This window comes from Vulpes lagopus, chromosome 7 (genome assembly GCF_018345385.1).
Source record: "Vulpes lagopus strain Blue_001 chromosome 7, ASM1834538v1, whole genome shotgun sequence".
NCBI lineage: Eukaryota > Metazoa > Chordata > Mammalia > Carnivora > Canidae > Vulpes > Vulpes lagopus.
Genome location: NC_054830.1, coordinates 92141191 through 92167561, shown reverse-complemented (window position 1 = coordinate 92167561; position 26371 = coordinate 92141191). Strand labels below are relative to the sequence as shown.

At 38.7% G+C, this 26371-nt stretch overlaps 1 protein-coding gene across 3 annotated transcripts in view; it reads left to right on the top strand.

The window, feature by feature from the left end:
- Positions 1-26371, top strand: part of FOCAD (focadhesin) — a 308502-nt gene that overhangs the window by 232483 nt on the left and 49648 nt on the right. For 2 of the 3 annotated variants that reach the window (XM_041762114.1, XM_041762115.1), the window contains exons 26-35: positions 2760-2879; positions 5384-5622; positions 8803-8892; positions 16091-16238; positions 18118-18237; positions 19685-19807; positions 20281-20358; positions 21010-21081; positions 22587-22689; positions 24570-24650. In XM_041762114.1, the coding sequence (XP_041618048.1) occupies positions 2760-2879; positions 5384-5622; positions 8803-8892; positions 16091-16238; positions 18118-18237; positions 19685-19807; positions 20281-20358; positions 21010-21081; positions 22587-22689; positions 24570-24650 (1174 nt within the window). The remainder of the gene's footprint in view (positions 1-2759; positions 2880-5383; positions 5623-8802; positions 8893-16090; positions 16239-18117; positions 18238-19684; positions 19808-20280; positions 20359-21009; positions 21082-22586; positions 22690-24569; positions 24651-26371) is intronic. The other variant, XM_041762113.1, reaches the window with a different exon arrangement.

Genomic DNA, 26371 nt, shown 5'->3' with positions numbered 1-26371 from the left:
CTGAGTCTGGCCCTTACTTGATGAGGTTTTAAGACCTGTGCTTGGCGGCAGCACCAAGTTATGTTACTCGATGGGCCTTTACAGTGCGAGCTGGAGGGGCTCCTCAGACACTTTTCCTTGCTGCTTTTCTGTTTTGCTTTCTCCATCACAGTTAAGTGGTCATTTCCATTTGAAGGTACCAATTTTATGCAACAGGGGTTGTCTTTTTGTGATTACATCAGTGGTAACCAATCTTAGGAGGTTAACTAGGCTTACTGAAAGTGAACAATGCTGTCAAAAAATGATAAATAAGCAGTGTTTACTGACTGAAAAAAATTGTACTTTGCATTTTAATTGTAGATGTCAATGACAAAGTGCCTATTCATTTTTGCAAGGCATTTATTTCTTAATTAAACATGTGGCGAGCTGGCCAATGTTCATTTCCAATGTACTTTTTCAGATAATTCATATCTGTCAAAATAAAAAGGCATGGATTTATTCTTCTTTTAAGCCCCATTATCTAGTAGCTATCATTATCTGGAGACAATATAGCCAAGTGGTTAAAAAACATAGGCTTTGGAAGAGGAGAGTACTATATTTAAATCCCAATACTTGCACTTAGTAGCTCTGTGGTCTATTGTTGGTAACTTCCTCTTGCAAAGCCTGTTCCCCCATCTGTGAAGTGGGGATAAAGGTACTCACCAGATAGGATTGTTGTGAGGATTAAATGAATGAATGAATATATGTAGAGCACAATGGTTGGTAGATACTAAGCCCTTAGTAATAGTAACCATTATCTGACTTCTTGCTGGAAAAACCATTCTTTATTCAATGTTATTCAGTCTGTTTGTGTTCCCTCCCTGTGTCTTATGGGCCATCTGTACTCTTTTTTTCATGGTGGAGTTTTTTGGTTGCAAGCAAAGGAACCAACTCTCCTCTAAATAAGAAAGGAAGCAGAAGGATGTGGCATCTGGAAGCCCATGGAATTGAAGGCAAAGCTTAAAACTGGGTTTGGGGAAGAGCATTAGGCACAGGAAGTGACATGAGAACCATCACAGCAGACTATCACCACTGGGATGGATCAGCTCTGGTCACATACTGTGCTTGCATCACTCAAGATTTAGAGTCCCTATGTCTCGTGCCCACACCTTGGGCAGGTTGGATGGGTAGCTTCATTGAGCCTTTAACCAAGCTTTCAAATCATGGTGGAGTGAATTCTCCAAAAGGTGCCATTACCAGTAAACAAGAGAATAGAGCCTATGTGGCAAAAGCTACAAATGTATATTACAAATGTAGGGAAGGGAAAGAGGCCAAGCAATTATTGCATGAACGATAAAAGTGTAGTTACCGTATGAAAATTTAGCTTAAAACTCTGAATCTTATTTGACTTATGAGAAAGATGTTTTATATCCTTGAAAGAGCCATGGAGTACTTTAGCAGAGACAATATACTAAGTAGAATCTGCATGACCTAAAAAGTTAACATGCCTTTCTAGGATCCCTGATTTGGGGCAGTCAAGCAGGTAATCTGCACCAGTAATAATCAGGGGTCTAGCTCAGAGTTTGAGTTCCAGGCAATCCTTTTTTTTTTTTTTATTCCCCTACCCTTTTGTACTATACTGACTGTAACACATTCTACACAAACATCAAGAAGCCACACAGCTCAAAGATGGGGCTCTGCTTTTATTCTTCATCATCTTGTTTTTGGTTGTTATTCAGTACAAATTCAAGATCTCATTATTTGATTAAAGTTGAAGTTTTCAAACTTTGTTCAAATCTGCATATGACTAAGGGCCAAAGATCCTAGGCAGAAGGCCTTCTTTGAGTCAAGGCATTAATTCCAAGTATGCTTAACACTGTGTTGACCTTTGTCGTTTGCACTACCTGAGTGTCACGTTGTGAGTTAACGGGTGCTTTTGACATCCATGGTCATGAAATATTTTAAAAACCAAGTTCTCTTTTTAGTGAGTTGGGTTTTGTTATTGTTGTTTTGTTTTGTTTTTGCATTCTCTTTCCTCCTCTTTTCCCAACTGAAGATCATTTGTGCTTTCATACCTAATTAGCTAGGCAAAATGTTGTGATGATTCACAATGATAAATATATGGTGATGGTAAGCAGAAATGTTAAAGATGATATGAAAATTTTGTAGACTGCTTTATTGCCTCCTTTGTGAAATAGCAAGTCATAGAAATGAGACATTTTGAGTTTCTTTCCCTGCACGTCTCTCCCTTTAACCCCTACATCACCCTCGCTAAACAACAGGCAGGCACCAGATTGCTCTCGGAGGCAGTCTGTTTTGCAACCGCCTGCCCTCTCACCTCTGCTTGTCTTGTATAAAAGGTAAATCTTATTCCTTTTGGGGCACAGGTTGAGGATGTGTATTCATCAAGTACCTATCCGCCTCCTAAAATCCTGGTGGGTGAATGTTACTTTTTGATAATAGTACTTTATTCTTTAATACAGAAAGGGGTTGTACCCTGGACCTAGAAATAATGTTTAGGTTTTCTTTTCTTTTTTTCCATTATCATTTCGTGTTTCTCTTCTTTTTTCTAAAATCAATTAATTAATTAATTAATTTGTGAGAGAGTGAGAGAAAGCAAGCAGGGGGAGGGGCAGAGAGGGAGGAAAAGAGAATCCTCAAACAAACTCTTTGCTGAGTGCTGAGCCCCACAACATGGGGCTTGATCCCAGGACCCTGAGATCATGAGCCAAATTCAAGAGTTGGATGCTTCATCTACTGAGCCACCCAGGTGCTCCTCACTTCATGTGTTTTTCCACCAGCAGGTTCAGCCCAATTTCCTTTCGATGAAGGAGTGGGTTTCCATGGTGTCTGATACTCTCCTGGTCATTGTGGATAGCCATTACCAACCCAGAGGACAACTTTTCTCCTCGTTTTATTATGTAAGTCTGAGAAATAAAATTTTAAAAATGATCAGAAAAGTCAAGCGTTGATGCTGCTCATATTAGTTGCTAACATGAAAGCCGTACCATAGTGTATGGTTATTCTCAGTCATAGCTTTATGTTAGAATCACCTGGGGAAATTTAGAGTGTATGTGTGCGCATACACATGTGTGGGGAATGTGTATAAAATCTCTATATATATAGAAAAAATAAATACCTGTAAGCCTTTCCTTTGCTTTAATTGTTTAGTGATGGGCCTTGGGCATCATCAGTATTTTCAAAGGTTTCTAGATGATTCCCATGTGTAGTCAGAGTCAAGAGTTACAGTTGTAGTGAAATAAGCATTGGTTAAAGACTAGGGTCCCTGAGTTTCTAGTCATAGTTTTTTTAAATTCCAGGATTTGTGAATAGTGGACAGTTTACTTAATCTCTTTGGACCTTTGTTTCCTTATGTGTAACGTGGGCAATTGAACAATATTATCTTTAAGCTGTTGTAGCCTCAGCTCCATCCCTTACTGGTTTTGTGACTGATGACCTGATACTTTACCCATCATTTGATTTTCCTTATCTGTACAATGAAGGTAAAAATGAATGCTTTACCAACTTTAGAAAAGATTTGCGAGGATCACATTATATAACTTGTGGGAAAATGTTTTGCAAACTGTGAAATGCTCTATACATACAAAGGAATATTGTTGTTGGTCATAAAAAAGCACCTGTCGCTTAGCCTTTTTCTTTCTGCTAATATCCTAAGATTAGAGACAAACGGAAAATACACCTTTTTGTTTATGTTTTATTTCCCCTTCCTTTGGCTGTAGTCCATGCTTTCTTTCCATATCTGCATGGAATTATTTTGGTTCTTCCTTATCACTCTCCACTGCTTAGGGAATTACAGTGATCATGGGACAATCAGCTGAGTGGTGGAGGATTATAGTCAACGTGAATAAAAATATAGCACAGGTCGTGAACTGTTGCTAAGATCATGAATTAAGCCTGAAACAACATTGCTTTAGGTCTTCCCTGTACAGCGCTCTTGGGCCTTAGGGTCCGGAGCTAGGATTTTTAACTATACTCGGAGACAAAAAAAAAAAAAAAAAAAAAATGACGTGTAGATAATATAGATTTAAATTGGAAGGCAGATTTTACACAAAGAAGTAATTGCATCATGATAATTTGTTTTCTATCGGAAGTGTTTTTACTCCTTTATTCTAGTTTATGTAGAGGCCTTTGCAATAGCTATCTGGTTCAGATATTCACCAGGATAGGATATTCTATGAGATTTCTAATAATGCTGCTTAGTTCTTGCAAACCAATAAAAATAATCTCCTAGTAGCCAGCTCAGGGTTGCCTCTTACCTTTGTGATTTTTGCATTCTTATACTTCTTCAAGGCCCTGATTCAAAAGCCACTTTCTTTACTTCCAGTGTTCTAGCAGCTGAGTCATTTTGAACAGTATTGTCATTACAATGATGCAATGTTAACTTAAAGAATACCTTAGCACATGTTTGATTTTTATCCTTGAAGTACTAAAGCTTAGAGAGTAAATGGGTACAGGATTAAAAACACTTTTTAATGTGCTTTGACTGCAAGGGACAGCATGGCCTTTATGATGTGTCTGAAAATTTGAAGTGGATAATAGTGCAAAATGATGAACGGGCTTTCTTCCCCACTTGAGACATATTTATAAATGTATATAATGTGTGTTGGAGTTCCCTAACATGGGATTCTTGTAGAAGCTGTTCATATTCAGCTGCCCTGCCATTTTATTAGGGTTGTTATTCATTTCTTTTTCCATAATTACATATAGGAAGGCACATATAGAGTTCTCCATTTCGTTTTGAGTAGCTGGTTATTGCTTTGTAACCAGAGGCTTTTAGGATTTCAACTTCCTTTTTAATTAAATGGAATTAACCCCCTGTAGGAAATAATCCATCTACTGGGAAGTGTTCCCACCAAAAATTTTGGGAGATTTGCCAATAGATCCCTGTGCTAAACTTACACTTATTCCTTTATACTAAACTTTAGCAACCCCTCCCCTTCCCCACCCACTACATGCATGCTTTCTTTCTCTCCTAGAAAACTGGCTTTCTGGACATTTATAATGTGGCTTGGTGGTTTCTCCAAGCTTGGGTAATTTCACTTCAGGTTATTATTATTATTATTATAAACACATGTAGGCTTTCAAAACACAAATGTTTTTTCAGTGTTTATGGTGAAGGAATTCACACCCTTTAAAAGAAGACAATGATGATTTTTTTTTTTTTTTCAATTTAAAAGGACATGATTAACCAACTGTTTAGTAGGAAATTGTTTTGGTAAGGAAGAGTGAAAAGGTAACCTACAGACAAACACAGAAATAGACTTTTGTAAATTGTATTTTTGATCGACGGGGGTGGATCTAAGAGATGCTGATATTGTTGTGTAGTGCTTTTGTGATAGGTGTGCTTCCTTGATGTTTTAAACAAAAGGCCAATCCCCTGTTTTCTTCCTTTGGCATGTCCTAGAAATCCTATTCTGGTGAAAACACAGCTAGTGCGATTGCCCGCTCTGCTGCCGCCACGGCTTTGTCTCTCCTCGTGCCAGTTTTCATTATTTCTTGCAAAGAGAAGGTTGAGGAAATCCTAAACATGCTGACTGCCAGGTTACCTGGGAAACCAAGAGCTGATGAGTCTCAAGCCGTGCAAATCCACATGGGCCTTGCTTTGGGGATGTTTCTCTCTCGCTTGTGTGAGGAGAAACTCAGGTATGGTTTATTAAAATATCCATCCTTTTCCTCTTGTTGATGTTAGGCAGAGGATATGATACACATGCACACACACATTCACGAACATTCTATCTGAGTGATGGGTGGTTGCTAAACTTTTTGAAATGGGTGAGTTGATCCTTTCTTCTCCTTTGTGAGTGAATCTATCTTTCCAGAATGTCATCACAAAGATATTAGTGTATATTTAGAGTTGTTCTTATTAAAGTGATGATTACTTGAAAATCATTCCATGCTACCTGGAAACCCTGGATGCACCCGTGCAATAATAGATATAAGGAAAAATATAATCTGATGGTGCTAAAAATAAAAAGCTTCTTTTTTTTTCCTGGCGTATAAGGGTGAAAATAATTGGCGATCCTTTATTGATATCAGTGTAAAATGGAAGGGAAAGATTGGAGTATCCCTGCCGCCTCACGGGCGCTGGGAATCACCCAGATCACCTGAGAACTGCATGTACCCAATTTTAAAAGGTTGCTTTTATCCTGTGCCCTGGCTACATTTTTATAATCCTTCAAGAGTCTTAATCTGTGCATATTATCCTGTGTGCTTTATTCAGTTTGCTTAGTTTTGGACTGCTTGCTTTACCCTTGAATGGAGCTACCCGAGTATCAAAGACCTAGGTGGAAAGTTCCACTAGACAGGAAAGTTTCCCTGTGCGTGAATCTACTTTGATTGTGTTGTCCATTCTATTTGTTCTTTATTTTGTAACAAATCTTAGAATGTTATATATGCAGGTTGATTACAGTGTGGTACAACATGAATATTTGCATATCATGAATATTTAGATGTGCAATGACTTGGAATTCAGCCCCATTTCACCCCTATCCCCACCTTCCCACTGGAAATATGATAGTTGGGAGAGGTATCCTGTTGTGACGTTGCATGTCCTTAAACTTCCCGGGTTGGCAGAAATTAATAGTCTGTCCAAAGCCAAGAGACGGTGTCGATGTGGGTAAACTGGATAACATTATGCTATATTTAGATTTCGGTTTGAAACCAGTGGTTACGTTTGCATTTGTAATTTACACAGCTTTGTGCAAACACCATTATGTGAAACCTTTATGAGAACTGCTATTGATCTAGGGAAATACTATCTTTCAGATGATCATTTTCAGCTCTTGGAAACATCTGTCAGATTGGGAAGACTGGCTTCGTCTTTGTGATCATAAATGAAACGTTTTTAGAATGTTCATTTTGTTCTCTTGACCAACACTAGTATTTACAGGCCTAGTTCTGGACATGAACAGAAAGCTGCCCTTTGCATGTGAATTGACTGTTAACATATCTTGAGTGTGTGTGTGACGGAATGCAACATGTTTTTTAAAGACTCAAAACTTGAAAGTGATTTTTTCCCCCTTTGCTACTATGCTACAAATGGCAGTTTCTTCACCATCTGTGTTCATGCTCTTTCTTCAGTATCTTTCAAGCAACATGTTTTACAACTAAAAATGAGCCATGGCAGTTTAATTCCAGGCAACTCATTTCATCCCATCTTGGCTCTGGCTCCCTTCTTCATTAGTTTAGGATGAGATGCTGCTGGTTTTAGGGCTTGACAAGCTTGCACTTGTGGCTAATTGAATCATACTACCTGGAGGAACCAGAAGGATTCATCCCAGTTCCTGGATTGCCTTCCACCCCGTCTCTCTTACTTGACTCTGCACCTTCAGGAGAGGGTGGAAAAGGACACCAGGAAGTTCTTTCCACGGCCTAATGCCTTCAGAATCAGTGCAGATTTCACTTTGCTCTAATGATCTGTTTGGACAGCATGCTTCCTCTTTTGGCCAGTTCGTGAGTACTGTAGCCACCAGTATAGTTATTCATGGTCCCCACCTTCCTAATTTCTTGGAGCCGAGGAATCTGAAATATTTGCCTTTTGGTGCTAATAAATATTTTACTAGATCATGACAATGTCACTCGATAATGACATTTTGGAGAAAGTTTCTATTTTTCTACAATCAGGGTAATCATTTGGAGGGCTGTTGGCTCTGAATAGTCAGGGACATCAGCTCAGTGGTCCAGCATGAGCCCCTCAGGGGTACAGGATTAGGACAGTATGTTGGTCTCAAGAATGAAAAATCACCTTGTAGAAGAGAATCATGATAATCCATTCTTGACTATGGCTTATGAAAAAGTCGCCTGAATTTAAATTCCAGTCTAGAATTTATTCAGAAAAGCATATTATTACAAAGTTTGCTTCTGTCATAACTCCCAGAGGATACTAGTAAGATCTCTTTAGCATTTGTTTAGGATAGTTAAGTATATTTTACTCCAGAGAACAGCTATAATAGGACTTAGTCAAAGCTATTAAAACTGTGTGTGTGTGTGTATGTGTGTGCGCGTGCGTACACGCGCATGTGTGCTCACTGCAGAATGTAATCCTTCACCTCAGGCAAAATCACTATATTCTTGGTTTGAGAAGACATTAAAGTATCCTGTGGCTGGTTGGCATTCCTGGGGCTGCATTCCACTGAGCATGGTCCAAGGCAGCAGTATGACAATTGACATGTTAGAAACCCCTTGACAGCAAAGTGTTGGTGACGAAGCCCACAACTCTGCCTGAAAAAACAGCCATAGAACTACCTTTTAAGTTTTCTTTTACTGTAGAAGTCATAGTTCTCACCAAGACAATTGCAAAACCACATCAATTACTCTATAAAGGTAGAAAAATATATGTCTGGGGTTCCCCCCGCCACCTTTAAAAAAACAAATGTAAGTAAAAGGAATAGAAGAGCCTTCACAATTGAGACATGAAATCAGAAGTAATGGTCTTTGCAAGAAAGAGATTTGGAATGATTCTTGTTAATTTCAGCTTCATGGGTTGTTAAATATTCTGAAGAAAATCAGGTTAGCATCCTTAGAAATGTATCTGAAATTCTGATTTTGGTTCTTATTTTTAAGTGATTTGAAATTTGAATGAGCTGAGTAAATACAAAAGTAACAGATTTTGAGTTTATTGGTTTACAAGTGATTATACTTTTCAGGAACTTAGTTATTTAAATAAATTCTGACTCCATTTCTCTGTCTGCAAATAAGTATATGTGAATCATCAATATTATTGTTCCTTGTTCAGTAAAATATTAAGAGGAAATATCATTATAGTATTTTGGACATTTGAATGATTTTAAATAATTGAATTTTTTCCTTTTGGCCTTTGCCCAGTGATATATCTGGCCAACAGATGAACCTTCTTCTGATGAAGTCTCTGGATGCCCTGGAAAATTGCTGCTTTGATGCTAGTCTGGAATATAAGTATGTTGGTTCCATTTCCTCTCTGATACTTGGAGATTGACTCTTTCTCTGCCGTAAACTTTGCATTCAATCGTTGAAATATTTGTCAGACTAGAACTTGAATTCCTTTGCAAGGGGTTTTCAGTAATAATCAAAAACCTGTAGTTATAGGTACTTGTTCTTAAAACTATGCTTCAGCCATAGACAGTTTGTTTCAGTACAAAGCAACAAATGTCATTTCATGGCTGTCATTATTAATACCTTAGTTCTGGCTCAAGCTTGTCATATGAGGCATGTATCTGGAGACTTATGTGCATGACTTAACCTTTTTAAATAATTGAAACTATTCTTTGAATTTGATTGGACAAAGAGACCCTTTGACCCATGATTTAGATTTCCCTTGTGAAATCCAGTGACTGAAGAATCAAAATGGAAACAAATACAGGTTCCATTTGGCATTCCCAAACTCCTCAATATTACTGGTTTCTTCCTGCCCTGCCTTGGGACTCCTCTATACTTTTATTTTATTATTATTTTTTTATTTTATTTTTTAAAAACACAACATTTTATTTATTTATTCATGAAAGACAGAGAGAGAGAGAGAGAGAGAGAGAAAGGCAGAGACACAGGCAGAGGGAGAAGCAGGCTCCATGCAGGGAGCCTGATGTGGGACTCAATCCCCGGACCCCAGGATCATGCCCTGGGCCGAAGGCAGGTGCTAAACCGCTGAGCCACCCGGGCTGCCTGGACTGCCCGGACTCCATGCTTTTAAAAGATTTTTCTATTAAACTAAATACCTTAAAATTTATTATTCCAATCATAAAAGGTAACCAAAACAAAAAGGAAAAATAGGAAAGAATACCTTGTTACCTGGCTGGCTCAGTTGGTAGAGCACATGACTTGATCTGGGGGTTGTGACTTCGAACCCCATGTTGGGTATAGACATTACTTTTTTAAAAGATTTTATTTCTTTATTCATGAGAGACACAGAAAGAGAGGCGGAGACATAGGCAGAGGGAGAAGCAGGCTCCCCGTGGGGAGCCTGATGTGGGACTGGATCCCGGTATCATGACCTCAGCCAAAAGCAGACACTCAACCACTGAGTCACTCAGGTGCCTGTGGGTGTAGACATTACTTAAAAATAAAATCTTAAAAAAAAAATAAAATAAAAAAATAAAATAAAATCTTTAAAAAAGAAAGAAAAATAAAAAATAAGATTTTTTTTTAAAAGATTTTATTTATTTATGATAGTCATAGAGAGAGAGAGAGTGAGAGGCAGAGACACAGGCAGAGGGAGAAGCAGGCTCCATGCAGGGAGCCCGACGTGGGATTAGATCCCGAGTCTCCAGGATCGCGCCCCGGGCCAAAGGCAGGCGCTAAACCGCTGCGCCACCCAGGGATCCCTAAGATCTTTTTTTTAAAAAAGAAAAGAATACCTCAAAAAATTGTTAAACATACTTATTTAATGTTTTAATTGGTCTGTGACTCGTGTGGGAGCATATAGTTTTATTAGGCTTTCTAAAATATTAACACAGTCTAGGACTTACATTGTAGCTTTTTGGACTTCAGTTTAGATCATCTGGTGGTCTTTGTTACTAAAATGTCAACAAATTGTAAGCCCTAACCTCCAATTTATTAATTTGTTTACTTTTTGCTGTTATAGGTACTGCTCAGATGTGACTGTTTACATTTGTGGTCTTTAGAAATTTAGGATCTAAAGTTACATTCATGTCATCTAGCCTATTAAGTTCAGACCTGCAAGTAACTGCATATCTCAGATATTTCGTTATGAGTAGATAAAGTCAAATCTTCACATAGTAGGTAGTAGTTATAGGATCTTCTTTCAGATGCAGGCTAAGATTAGATAAGAATCATTGACATCCACCCTGTTTATCATGAAACACTCTAGAGATGAAATGAGATGTTTTAAGAGTGTGGTTTTGAATATGGGAAAAGAGTTCAATGGCATGATTGAAGTCTCTTGAATGTAGAAAATGATTAATGGAAAGGATAGGGTCATTTAGCTCTTATTGGGTCTGATGAGTTAATATTTTAGAACCCAATTCATGTGTTGGTGGTGTTGCCTTTTACAGCCAAGGAGTAAGATAAATTCCACACCCCCTTCACCCCGCCACCACTCCACCTTCCCCCAAAGGTATTCATAGAGCTATAGCTCAGGGTCTTATAAAGCTGGGAACAAATTTGTGAATTAATTTACTACAGGCTTTCAGCCAGTTGGAACAATCAGGAGTGACTTTCATGTATTATCTCCATTAGCCTGCAGAAAGTTTGTTTGAATGAAGGCGAACCATAGAGATAACTGAATTGTCCACAGTGTGCGTACTTATGCATATAAAAACCTCATATGTCTAAGGATATTTAACTTTACAGTTAACTTCTTATGTCAGTAAGATTCATGTTTCTTCATTATTCTGTCTTGATTCTTATCTCCCTGAGGATCAGCTGTATCTGGGAGAGGACAGGGTGTGCCTAGATCGGGACTAATCCTGCAGAATTAAGTAGATGAGGGTCATCAGAAATTTCCTGTCCATTTACTAAAGTCTCGCTGGTCTCTCGGAGCTCAGTGAAAAGCCCAGATCCTTTAAGAAATTCTCCGTCTTTTCCAAACTCCTGTATTTCTACAGTTAATGAAGTTTAGTATTTTGTCATTCCTAATGCGTTGTGGCTCTTTGTGCTTAGGTAGCTCTGTCTTTGGTTTCAGGTTCAACAACTACCAAGCAGCCGCATACTGTGCTAGGCATTTTCACATCCGTTTCTCCTGTAATTCAGCCCCAATGACAATCTAAATACTGATACTAAAACAGGAACATTCATCACTTTTGTTTACAGATTAAGAAAATGAGTCTCATGTAGGAGACTGGTTCAAGGTTGCAGAGTAAGTAGCAGCTAGGGGAGAAGCCTAGGTTGTCTGACTTCAAAGCCATTTTTCTGTCTCTTACATAGTTTGGTGTGGAGAACACATATCAGTAGAAATAAAGCAATTTGACACCTGACAATATGGTGTTTACTTTTTTTTTTTTTTTTTTTTTGACAGATGAGTGTGTCTCACTATTAAATAGAGATATACACACACAGGCATAGAGTATTCCCCTGACTAATGAGATTCAGGAGTCTAGGGCCATCCTCCCTCAAGTCAAATAGTGAAAGCATTACTAGGAGGTAGTTAATAGATCTGGAGCGTGCTACCTCAAGTGATAGAATTCACCCAGAGCAAATTCACCACGCTTCCTTGATTTAATGGACGGGTCCCTGCTGAGAAGACCTGACACCTGGGCTGGGCGATGTTTGTGGCCTTATCACTTACATTTTGCTGCCATCTAGTGGTACTTATTGTGCCATTGCGGTCCTCACGGCCGGCTTTAACTAGTCCTGCTGTCCAGCAGTGACCTAAGCGTTGGTTAATTACTATTGAGCTTTTACAAATACGATAACATCTGTATAGCACTTTGTAAAGGGCAAAGCGCCATACAAATGTTAACTGTTATTAGAACTAATTATCAGATGGCCTCATACTTAATCTGCAGGATTGCCCACAATAAAGTAAGGAATTGAAGATTCATCTCTGGTTAATTTTAGAAAAAATGTATCATTAGATCTCATTTGATGTAGCAACACACATAGTAGAATTGCACAGCTTTTAAGTCTCAGATTTTCTTTTTGCCAGTGATATTTTCATATACTTGAATGGGTAAGAAATCCAAATAAGTAAAGACATAATAGGGCATTTAATTTTAAAACTCAAATTCTCTTCTTCATTTGTTAGTATTTGCAGAGATTCATGTTACCAATTCCTAAACCTGAAATTTATACCTGATATTATAATTTATTTTTATTTCATCTGTCTGAGACACCACCATGGAACTCCTTTTTGTTTTCAGTGGAGAGAAAGATGTGAAAGCTACCTCTGCCCAAGTTATTCTTGGTTTGGAGCTGGCAAGCATATCAAAGGGGAGCTAGAATGAGGGAAATGCATAGAACTGCTGACCTAAGCACCTAAGACAATCTTAGGCTTAGGATAAAAAATAAACCCACTAAAATATAGACAACTTGGAAATCAGAAGAAAACATCAGGAATAAAGCATTAAGATGCCCTTCTTGGAGCATGCTGAAAAAAAGAGACAGAGTAGAAGTTTAGAAAGCCAATAGATGCATACACTTTAGCATATTTGTATTGACACACATATATATGTAGTTAGATTGTATATTCATATATGACAACAGTCATTGACTATTGTAGCAATGACTAGAATTGTTAGTGAATGGTAACCTTGCCCAAGAATAATTATGCTGTAATAATACTAAGGTACATGTGAACCAGAAACCAGTGTGTCTTTTTCTAAGCCTCTGTGCCCATATTCCTGCCCATATACCATTCCTCTGGATGGTAATAGAGGAGTTTTAGTCCAGGGGATAAAAATTTTTGCATGCCTAGGATAGCCCCAAAAAGCAAGACTTGGGATACCTACTACTTACTGAGAAAGATTAACCCCGATACTTAAGTGAGCTTTGAGAAGTATCCTTTGCCCACATGAAATTTGGCACTCCTCTTTCTTAAATTAGTCTGGCAAGAAATGGAAATTGAGTTCTCTTGATTGAATCTTGGATGATATATTTGATGTATTTTAGCACTCTTCAATTTTGCCTCCAACTGAATATAAGGAATGAAGTCTTGTTTTTGTTGTTTTTCTTGTAGATCTCTCCATCTAGACTCTCTTGAAACCTTGCATTGGGGCAGTTCTTCAGCATTCAATAAATATTGATTGAACTTGTCCCTGTCAAAGCAGTGTAGTACATGCCACAGTTGGTGTGGTGAGGGAAAATCAGAAAACGTACCCATCCTTGTGGAGCTTGCTGGTTAGTGAAGGACATGGGAAGAAATCAAGCAGTCCTTTAAATAATCCTTATCAGAATTTATAATTAAGGGGTGCCTGGGTGGCTCAGTGGGTTAAGTGTCTGCCTTCAGCTCAGGTCATGATCTCAGAGTCCTGGGATTGAGCCCTGCATGGGACTCCCTGCTCAGTGGGGAACCTGCTTCTCCCTCTTCCTCTGCTCCTCCCTACCTTGTTCATATTCTCTCTTTCAAATAAATTTTTAAAAAAATATTTAAAAAAAAAAGAATTTAGGGATCCCTGGGTGGCTCAATGGTTTAGCACCTGCCTTCGGCCCAAGGCATGACCCTGGAGTCCCTGGATGGAGTTCCGCGTCAGGCTCCCAGCATGAAGCCTGCTTCTCCCTCTGCCTGTGTCTCTGCCTCTCTCTATCTCTCTCTCTCCCTCTCTCTGTGTCTAATGAATAAATAAATTTTAAAAATCTTAAAAAAAAAAAAGAATTTATGATTAAAATTGTCTGAAATAAATTAGTGTGGGGTGTTAGGGGAAAGAGTCCTGAAGAGGTTCCCTGCTGGGCCAGGGAGGGTGTCCCTGAGGAAGTCACATTTGAAACCATAATCGAAAGTAGCAGTTAAACAGTCAAGAGGGAACAAAGTCAAATTTTTCAAAGTATTAATTACATTTTGTCTAACTATATCTCTGGTTCTAATTTTGTCAAATTTTAATATACATGGTTTAGAAAGAGCCAAAAAAAAAAAAAAAACCCCAAAACAAAACCCACCTTCCCTGGAGATTCTAAATGGAAACAAAGTCTTTAAATCCATACTAATGAAGAGTGCCTCTCCTCTTTGAGAAACGTGATTTGTCTCGAAAGCATGCAGTGTTCAGATGTTAGATGCTGATTTAACTGGTTGGAAATGCATTATGCTGGTTGAGCTGGTTGTTAAGTTCCTGTAACCTGTAACATCAATTCTGCCTGGCTAATGATGGATTATTATTGCAGTAGCTTCTTTACAAAGAATTTCCTAATGCCAGATAGTTATGCAACAGAATGTAGGAAAACATGCTTGAGTACGGTGCCTTCTCATAGGCATTTCATGAGGGTGTCATACGGGGCGCTGAGAGGGGCAGATGGAGCAGAAGGCCGGGAATCAGAAACCTCCGTCTTCTGGCCGGGCTCTGCTGGAAGCTCTCCTTATGACCTTGGACAAATCCTGTAGCCTCTCTATCATTTTGGATATCTCTTATCAGTTGTGAATGCTTCGTTTGCAAGAGGTATTTAAGGGAAGGAACTAACATGTTCAGGAAACAATGAACATTCTTGATGTCAACCAAGGAGATAGATACTATAGAAAAACAAAATGACATAACATACAGGCTTTGAAATATGTTATTGGAGAGCTGCCCTGGAATATCATCTTAAGCAGCAGATATCATGAGAGGCAAGTGAGACCAGAGTCAAGGATGATTTCTGAAAAATTCAGCATTTCCTCAATTCAAAACACAACAATGATGACAAAAACTTTTTTTTTTTTTAAGTAGAAAATCACCCTACAGCTGCATTAACTTATCATACTAAATAGAAGTTTTCTGGGAGAACAGTTTTTTTTTTTTTTTCTTTAAATGGATATGTATTCTTTCATGAGAATCGGGGCACAAAGCCCAAGATTCCAATTGAATTGTCACATGGGGTAACTTTTGACAAGCCTGTCATTTGTCCATTTTCTCTTCTGACCCAGTGGTACTCTGAGGGATCAGAGGGGGGAAGAGGATTAATGTCATTGTGCCCAGACAAATACACAGTTTCTTTCAGAAATTCCACTTGTGGAAGTTGACTAGGAAACATGAAGCACTTAGCAGTACCTCATCATCATGCCTTACAAAGTATCCCCCCCTGTTATTAGTCAGATGTCCTCTGCTCATATTCTGAAATGTGTGGTCTTTTCTTTCATGCAATTAATCATAGGGCACTCAACCTGTGGACCTGGGGGCATGGTGCAGAGGACCGCAGAATTGCTCTAAGTGCAGAGATAGAGCTGGTTTGACTTGAGTTTTTATTCATCCTCCAACTTCACCGTAGAGTTTATGTCAAAACAATGTCATATTTTTGTTTATTCTTCCCCAGTGGGAACACAGCACTAACATGGACCATAAACACTTGTTTTGATATAAGTTTCCCATTTAGGGTGTGGGGGCAGTGGGTGTACCTGTGGTGGTTTGTGGGGCATACTTATATACCAGGCAGCAGATTGAGAATCCAGCCACCTCATCTCAGGTTGAAGAACAGTATAAACTCCCATGATAAGTGAACGTTGTGACATGGATGTCTGGTGATTTTTAATACCCCCCCCCTTTTTTTTTCATCTAAGCACGGGCTGTATATTGGGAGTTGGACTTGTTCTGTCCCTTATGAGCCACAGCAGCCAAACGGAGTCTCGAGTTCACGTGGCCGCATCACTTCGGAAGCTCTCGGCTTATCTAGATGACAGTGGGAGCCAAAGCAGAACATTTCAGGAGGTAGGAGCCGGAGGTTACAGCCTTCTTCTTTTCGTTGTCTTTTGTTGTCCTGTGGCCACTTATTTTCTACTTCTCATATTTTGGTAACCCTGAGATGAAATCTATCCTTGGTTTCATCAAGGATAAGGAGAAAAATATGAGTGGCAAACAACATGTATTAGATCATAAGGTTTTCAAATTGTGCAGCTGTTTAAGTCAACTCAGACTTAAATGTGACATACAAGATAAGAGCCTTTAGTGAATGCGAAAAGCCCAATCAGCATCGCTAGAAGGCACTACGAAAAGCCTCGTTTTCCAGGGGAAGGTTAAATGGAGATTTTTAGAATTATGCTCAAGCCAAATGTCACTTTAAAAGATGGCCAGGAATAAGCTTAAGAAACCGTGGCCTGAAAAGTCATGTTTTTATTATTATTATTTTTTAAATGTCAGTTAGCATGAAAAATCATTGAGGAAATTCCCTTTACCGTGCTTAATGAAAAGATTTTTGTTATGGTGCAAAAACATGCAGAATTGTAGTTCATGTAACACAGTTCTTGTGTTCAGAGTGAACGTCTGAGGTGTGTGTATCTCTGCCCAGGTGAAGATGAACTGCCTGTGTTCTCTTTGGGAGGACCCAGCGATGACCTTTTGGCCTGGCCAGATTCTCCCTCTCATTAGAGCAGATTCTATTTTCTCCAGGCCTGCCCACGAGCTATTGATGAGTACATAATGGCTGCTGTGTTTCCCTGCTCGGCTCCTCTGCTCTCAGCAATAGGACTTGTTGAATCGGTGAATTTCTCTGGGGCACAGAGGGCTGAAGTTTTGTTCTAATACGTACACCACATTTCCATTTTTAAAGCAGTGCAGAGCACAGTGTGAAAGTATGTCTTTTTTTTTTAAGCAAAGGGAGAAAATTTTGCAACCAGGGGCCAATTTGATTAATAAATGAAAGCAGGGTTTTTATAACTGATGCATTGGTCTGCCTTGATGGTTTGATTTATAAGGGCCTGGAGCAGGCCATTTGTTTTTTTCCTCCCCTCTGATGTTTTATTATCCAATTTCTACCTTAGGAACAGCTTCCTTTTTTCATGCTGTATCGACCAGGATTGGCAGGTGAACATTTTCACTTTGCCTTAACAGCATCTTTGTGAAGGAGGGTTTCATGAGGAAAATGTGAGGTAGCAGGGAGGGGATGCCTAACCAGGATTTGCAAAAATTGAGGCACAAATAGATTGACTTGCCCAAAGTTTCTTAGTCAGTGGTTAATTTGGGACATACACCTGCTTGTGCCATCTCGACTCCCAGCATTCTTTTTTATTTATAATTCATTTCTTTCTTTCTTTATTCATTTATTTATTAAATAGCACACCAGTGCTCTGATTTAAGGAGCATTACTTCTATTTTACACAATTTATGTGACTCTCAAACCCATATGCCTAGTCTGCTCTGCCCCACTCCTTCTATGAGGGAATCTTAGTGCAGCCGTGTTTCACATCTTTGAATTTCCTCTTGGGCTGGGCCTTGGATCAGAGCCCATGGCTATTAGTAGAATTCACTGGTGATCAAAATCTGCCTCTGTTGTCAATAGATCAAGTGTTCTGACAGGGGGTGGTGAAGGAACTTTATGATTTTGAGTCTAAGACCTGGGTTTGGATCTCGCCTCTGTTGCTGGTGAGCTATATGTATTGGACCTCAACATCCTGACCTGTAAAGTGGGAATTATGCCACCCATCTCTCAACATTGTTAGACATGTGAGGCAGCAAAATGGTGCCCAGCCTGTGGTAGGTGTACTTGAATCCAGTCCATCTCCTGGGGAGAAGATTGAACATTCGTGTCAATTAAATCGTGTTCTTTTGTTGTCCCTCATGAAGAAACATTTCCTGCCGTCTCTTCTTCTAGATCCTGGCCTATACCCTCAGCTGCGTATGTACATCGGCATTCAGTGCTGGGATCATTGAGGCTGCGGAGGCTGAAGAAATTATGAACAAGCTTCGGATGTTGGTAGAAAACAATCAGCAGGTTGGACTGCAGGCCCTGAGTACTCCTCTCTTTGGGTCCCATGTCGCTGCTGAGTCCTAATCTTCACCAACTCTGAGTTAGACTAGAGTGGGGGTATTTTTTTGGGCCCAGAACTGAGGAATTTCTAATTATTCTCATTGCTACATACAGCCTGTGGTCACAGATGTGTCTTTGCAGGTACAAAATAGGTACTCTATCTGTTGTAGGTACTTCTTTTCCTTTGTCAGAGAGAGTGTGAAAGGCTTTTCTCTATCTCCATGTGTATTTATAAAAATCTTAAAATGTGTGGCTAGGGACTGTAAGGCCAGTAATAATAATTTGTAGAGATAGGGATACATAGAGAACTCTGATAAGGTCAAAGCTCAGCAAATTCAAAGCAGAGAATTTCTGCTCACAACCGAATATACCTGGGACAATTTAAATACCCATAAATTAAATTAAGTGCCCTTAAAATGTCCCCTCTGACATATTATTCAGCCTTAAAGAGGAAGGAAATTGGGACTCATGGGACAACATGGATGAATCTTGAGGACACTATGACACAGGCCAATCACAGAAAGACAAATACTGTATGATTCTACTTAGATGAGATACAGAGTAGTCCAGAGCTTTGAGACAGAAATCAAAAGCATAGAGAGACAGAAAGTAGAAAGGCTGTCACCAGGGACTTGGGGAATGGGAATAGGGAATTATTGTTTAAGGAGTAGAAGGTTTGTGTTTGCAAGAGGAAAGAGTTCTGGAGATGGATGGTGGTGATGGTTGCACAGTAGTGTGAATGTACTTAATGCCACTGAGCTGTACACTGGAAGGTGATTAAGAGGGTAAGGTTTATGTTTTGTATATTTTATGACAATTAAACTGAAAAATCTGTTCCTTCAGATTACACATGTTATAAAATTGCCCTGTTTGGATTTTTTTAGATTTCTACAATGTCTCAATATTGGCCATGGTGGATTATTGCAGGATTCATTGGTTATTAGCTAATATTGTATTGTTACTATTTTATGGATCTATGACCACTCACTTAAATTTGAAATAGGTTTTACAACCCCAAAATGTGGAAGTTTGCATATGTTCTGCTCATCATGGGACTTTTTCACCTCTTGTTTCAGAGTTGACTGGGCTTGAAATGCCTTGGCATTTTTACCCTAATTCCTTCTGAAAATGTGGGTCATTTGAATCAAGTCTCATAACAGTCCAGTATTATTTTCCTAAAATAAATTTGTTCACTGCAGCTAAATTCCTTATAATTAGACTGCAGTTTCTGTTGCAAACCAAAGTCTTGATTTAAAAAAATCTGCACATCTCCAATTTTCAGATGGCAAAAGAATCTGTCAGTAGGACAGCAAGCCCCTAGAAGTGGTTGGTTGCTGTGTATAAAATTCTGTGCCATCTATGCTATTCTTCTTCTTTTTCCTTACCCTTTGTTTTTATTTGTTTATAACAGACTTCTGGTTTTGCCCTGGCGTTGGGAAACCTAGTTCATGGCTTGTCTGTGTGTGGACATGGGAAGGCTGAGGACTTGGGCCACAGACTGCTCCCCTCCTGGATAAGAATTGTTCTAGCACAGGTAGGAGGTCACATTCTAGCATGTTATTTTATATTTTTATAAAGGAAAAAAGAGCTACTTTATTGGACCATTTATAGATGCTGCTAAAACATACAGCCTAACAATAAAAGAATAGGCAATTTCAAGCAAAAGAGACCCAGGAACTTTTAATCCCTTATAAATGATACATCCTGTCAACCATTACAACTCTTTAAAAAAAAAAAAAAAAAAACAGGCTACTTCTTCAGTGTTTTCATTTTAAAACAGTATTGTGGTTTTGAAAAATGAGAAACAAGAAACTACCTATTATCTAATAATTTGAACCCATTACTGTATTCGACTCTGCTGCCATTTGTGGCTCAGTGATGCAGGTTATGTTGGCCCTACAAATTTAGTACCATTTTGACCAGTGTTTCTCTATGATATGAAAAGTTTTATAGAATTCAAACCCAAGGATTGTCTGCCTCTTGACATATCTGATGCTTTGTTTTCAGGGCACTCCTACAATGCTTTGTTTGGCAGCGCTTCATGGCATGGTGGCCTTGGTAGGCTCTGAAGGGGATGTAATCCAGGTAAAAAATAAAACAAACAGACAGAAGATGAAGGGAAGAAATCTAAATGTGTACATAGCCACAGCAAGAGAATACTTAGTATCTCAGTACCCTAAGGATAGAACACATGCTCATAGTAATGGTTACACTGGGCTTTTCCATGCCTCAGTATATAGAAAGTTGCTTTTGGTACAGAATTCATTTTTAGAGATTTGTTCCTTCTTGTTTTTGGTTTGGAAGAATTAAACTTAGTCAGCTTATGTACTTTCCACAATGTTCCCTGCCTTAGGAAAGGTGCTGAATCATAAGAAATTTCAAAAGTTCTCCTTAAGAAACTCTGTTTTGTATCTGTCACGTTTACATCTCTATCTAAATATTCTTTCACTTTTAAAAGTCGTATGTGTGTTTCAATTTACAAGTAATTCTAAGGAGTGCCTGGATCATAGGTCTATTAAGTGAGTGCTATTTGCTCCACTGAACGCCCTAGGAAATCAGTGATAAATAGGGCATGGGCCCTGCCCTCAAGGAGCCCATAGCTTTTGTTTCTGAAATGTAAGGATGTAATGGTAAATTATACTGTAGTGTAGAAGATGATAGTTCATACAGTGGGAATATCATTTTTTACTTTCTGGGGGATGTTGGGGTGGGGGATGTTTCTTCTTTTTCTTTCAGCTGAAGTCAGAAGCCATCCAATCCTCTCAGTTTCAAGCCAGACTTAATGAAGTCATTAAAACTGTAACTCAGGTAAGAAGAGGAATTTAAAATCTTTGGATGGGAAAACAGATTTATTTTCTTTCTTTCTTTCTTTCTTTCTTTCTTTCTTTCTTTCTTTCTTTGAGAGAGAGAACACTTGTGTGTGCAAGTAGAAAGAGGGATAGAGGGAGAGAATCTCAAGCAGGCTCTATGCCCAGTGTGGAGCCTGATGCAGGGCTCGATCTTGTGACCCTGGGATCATGACCAGAGCCAAAATAAAGAGTTGGACACTCAACTGTCTGAGCCACGCAGGTGCACCTTAGATACTTCCTTTTATTCACTTTCTCTTTCATAATACAAATTGCTGTACTTGAAAAATGGGGATCTCTGGTTATTCATGTTGGATCCAAGCAGCACTTAGTGGCTTATTCCCCAGCATTTGCTAACAAACATGCACTGCCCCTGGATAAAACAGCTGACATTTTTGAGCTAACTTAAGTTGGCATTGACTTCCTTTAAAAATGAAAATCTGACCCTTCAAGGAATGTTAGACTCTCAGGAAAAAGTAAAATGGAAGGTCATCAAAGGGCAGGACAGATCAGTTGAGAGGTGCTAGTTCAGATCTCACTGATAAAAGTATTTGGGCAAATCATTGTTAGCATTCTTAGCTAAAGAGTGAGTATGTTCATGTGCTGAGAAATGATTTTGTATTTTAAGGTTTTTATTTTTAAAAATTTATTAGTTTCATTGCATCAAATGTGAAAGTACAGAATGAAAGAGTTTCAAAAATGTCACTGATGGTCATCACAACTTGAAGCAAGTGTTAGTAATAATAATCGGTCACTCTTTTCAAGCATTCTTATTTTCCTTGTATAATTGATGTTCTTACTATATATAGAATTTTGTCAATAGTCTTTTCATTTAGCGTATTTTTTTCCTGTAAAATACAGCTTATTATTACACATACCCCATAAACAAGTTTTAGTAATTCACGCTCTTAAAGGCAAACATAAATCTCTGAACAGAAGAAACCCTCTTTTGCATGTATGAATATGATTCTCAAAAAAAAGAATTCTACCAAAACTTAAGTTGCTATAACTTGGAATAAAAATCTATAAAGGAAAACTCATTTAAGAAAATCCTTATTATGAGTGATAAAGCAGTAATAGAACAGTACTTACAGAAGAGAACAAAATAATACCTCCTTCCATTTTTAGAGATATTTTATTCTTAAATAACTAATACTTTTTTTGCTTTTTGGATTTTCCCCCCTTTTTAAAAACAATTCATTTGAGACCAGTCAGACTCCGTGCAACCTGAGACAATCAGTACTACCTTCTGTCATGATTGATTGATTGATTGATTTATTCCACAACAGTTGTTGATCACCTGTGTGTCTCGGTACACCAGACACGTGGTATCACGTCTTGTCCTAGAACGTCATTACCAGACAAGCCACCACCTCATAAAAGATAAATTACTTTCTATGAGTGACCTTTTATTCAATGGAGTTTGGATCTTACTCGATCATTGAACTATTATGTTTTCATCTATAGGTCATCAGTGTGTCTGGAGTGATTGGTCTCCAATCAAACGCTATCTGGCTTCTAGGACATCTTCATCTATCCACTCTGTCCTCAAGTCAGAGTAGAACCTCTGGTAAGATTAGAGTCTTAGAATACTGGAACTAGAAGGAGGGATTGCTGACAGGGGGCCATGTACTTTGGTGAAAGCATTAATCTTTGCCACCACCTTAAGTGGTGGGTATTATCATCCCTCTTTCATGTCAGAAGAAAAGGGGCTGTAGAGAGCCTTCTTGATTTGCCCAGGGTCATGTGGCAGCAGTTGGTGGGCATGAAGTTGAACTCACCTCTGCCAGCCTCCAAAGCCCATGCTCTTTTCATTCTTCCTCCCTGCCTCCCTTAAAGAACAGATTAGACAACCTAACCCCATATTTCATAAATGAAGAAATTGAGGCTTAGAGAGATTACATGGCTTACATGTGGAGTTTGTTTAGTGACAAATCCAGAAAGAACAGATCCTTGAAGCCCAGAAGAGAGTTCTTTTTATCTTCTTAGATGTAATTATAGTTTGTAGAATACCCATATTTCATTGAAAGTCTCTTCATACATAACTGGATTTCTTCTGGCCCCTGCTTTTAAGAAAATAATGGGGTAAGTACATTTAAAGATATGCATATCCTTGGCATTGAAATTAAAATCCTAGGTCTTGACATAACAAGGCCTTTTCTATTTCCTCATTTTTGATAAAGGCAATAAAAAATATTTGCAATTCCCACATGCTTAATTTAAGTTCATACTTGGAGATTTTCTGTAAAAGGCATTAGTGTCATACACTGGGACCTGAATCTGTTCCTTGCTCTTTATAGAATTTTGACCCACTGGCTCCCTTGGACCTGGGCCAGAGAGTTTAGGTACCAAAGACTTCTCATTAAAACCTAGTTTCACATATCCCCTGACAGGTAGTCTACGGACAGCATCACCATGAACATGTAGCTCTGTAATTACTGTTCCCCTCACTTTCAATCACTCCCCAGCTATAGAAATAGGACATGGTTCTACAGCATTCCCAACATAATGAACTTGAGACAGCTGGAAGCTGTCATATTAAAATGGGAGAAAGGGGGGAAAAACCCAAACCAAACTTAGTCATAGTGGAAACCTTAAGTAATACTAGTTTTGAAGGGCATTATACTCATAAATGTCCTGGTAAAATAGCAAGCGGATGTCAGGCTTTTCCTTTTTCACATAGACTTTTAATTGTTATGTTATGGGTTACGTGGTCTGGCCCACATACACTCAAGTCAGGTGGTAGCTAACCACCTCACACCCAGGTTTGTTGGAACAAAATGATAGTGTGTCTGGAAAAGTACAGCCACTTGTTTCTGTTGAAATTTTCCAGTTGAGGCATTTTGTTGCAGTAAAAACCATCTCATGAAGTAGTTCTGGGGGACTGGGAGGAAAAGAATGTAGGAAACTCCCCAGACTCAACTCTCCTAAATGTCACTGCCTCAGTGTTCCAGGTCAGCAGCCACATCTGGTTATGTGTACGTGCTGGTCACTTAGAGGTCCCTGCCTTATGAAGCAACAGACCGGCTGCTCTTATTATTGATTGATGCATTTCCATGGTTCATCTATCTGACTCAGGATGTCCTGAAGTAGCCCCTAGAATGGTGATCTCCTTGCAGACACCAAGAGTCACTAGACTGGGGCTCATTGATGTTATAGCATGGAAAGGATTTTTTTAAGCCACTTCAGTAGCATTTCCATCCCCTGTGATTTTTCAGTCTCTGCTAGGTTTACCTCCATTTTAGCTTTGCTTGCATAGCCTAAGTGATTACTTCAAGGGCAGTCACTTAATCTAATAGAATTAGTTGCAACCACAGTATTGTGCTGAGATTAATGGTGTAAACATCTCCACTTTGTCTCTAGGTTGATACGGCAGCATGAGATCATTATCTTTCCTTCATTAGTCCCGCCAAGTTCACTGGTTAATTTGATCATTTTCTGTCTCCACAGTTCCTACTGACTATAGCTATTTGCCTGAGAGCAGTTTTATTAGAGCGGCCATTGGCTTCTTCGTTACAGGAGGAAAAAAAGGCAAGTGAGCACATTTCTTGAATTGTATTATTCACTTCCTATGCATTAAGTTTCTGTGCCCTATGTTTGAAGGAGTGAATATTTTCTTCTGCTACCCCATCTTTTTTTTTTTTAATATAGCTTTTATTTATTTATTTGAGAAAGAGAGAGAGAATGAGCAGTGGGAAGGGGAGACGGAAACCGAGAGAGAAGCAGGCTGAGCAGGGAGCTCTACCATGGGCTCGATCCCAGGACCTGGAGATCATGACCTGAACCGAAGGCAGATGCTTTACCAACTGAGCTTCCCAGGTGCCCCGTCTGCTAGACCATCTTTGCAATAAGAATGATGAGAAGGCCAAATACCATGAGTGGTACATAAACATACACACTGTGTAGTCTTTTGAATCATTGTAACTGACCTTGGGGGTTGCAGGGGTGGGGGTGGGGCTGGAGGGGGTTGGGGGGCTTGCAGGAGATCTGTGAAGACCTTAATCTTTCATTGGCTTTTTCAAAAAGTATGAGTGCACATTTCTTGTCAATTTTGAACGGGTGTGATCATAAAAGAGAAAATGCAGCTGGGACCTGACTTGGAAGTAGGACTTCTCCCTGAACCTTGAATGATCTGTCTGTGTAGTTGAAATCACTGGCTCTAGTTCTTAATTTTAGCTTGTGTTCTTTTTCTCTGCAAAAAGAACACAAGTGTGTGTCCCTTTGGGATTCTGTTGCTGCCACCCACAGTAGAGCACAAGCAACCTGAAGACCGAGATTGAATGCCTTTTGTTTTTAACTGGGGTCAGAATAATGCCATATAAGTCTTTAAATAAATGCTCCGTACTGGTACACATCTACTTTTCAGCACCGTGAGGGAAAACTGTATCCTACTTGAGAATTTTGTAGCTTAGGAAATAGTTTCATTCATATAATATTCTTTCATTGACATTTGCTAGTTTCTCTCTTGCCTGGGCTGGTTAGGTCAATCTGGGCAAAGCCTGTATTATGATAAGATCATCCCAGTTGTAGGTATGGGGAAAGTTTTTAAATAAATTAAAGTGAAGAAATCTGGAGGAAGCATGTTTGATTAATGAAGGTTATAGAAGAGTAAAATCTTACTCTTGGAAGGGATGCTAAAGGTCATGTCCTCTGATTTCCCACTAGATACAGTAATCCCTGCAGCTTCTAGATTATAAACTAGTTTCAGAGTTTGGAGATGAATTCTTTTTAGTTTCTAGAATTCTGGAAATCATAGTTATTATTTTAGGGTCATGAGCTAGTGTGACTGTTTTTATATACTCTCAGTAAAATTTGATATATAGTTATATCACTGTTGTACATAATATATTTATACACACACACATGCATAAGATATGTAACAGAGTTGCTTATATTGTCATAAATTAAGTCTATTTATAATAGTATCATTATAGAGATGGCTTCATTAGTAGGAAATGGAATTCTTACTAAAGGAGCAACTAAAATTTCCATAGCCAGGAAAAATGTAGGATTTTTTTGCTCATTTTTTTTGCTTTTAGTTTGTTCACTGATATCTTACAAAAGTTTAAAATGATGATAATGTGAGCTATTTCTATGAGAAATAAAATAAAAATTCTTCAGATAAAATGAAAGATATTCTTTTTCTCTTCTAGTGAATAAAATGTAATGTTGACTCCCCAGATCCATATTTCTTGGCAGGCATGAATTTTCTCTGAATCCTGTGGGAAATTCCTGGTTAGACATAACATTTT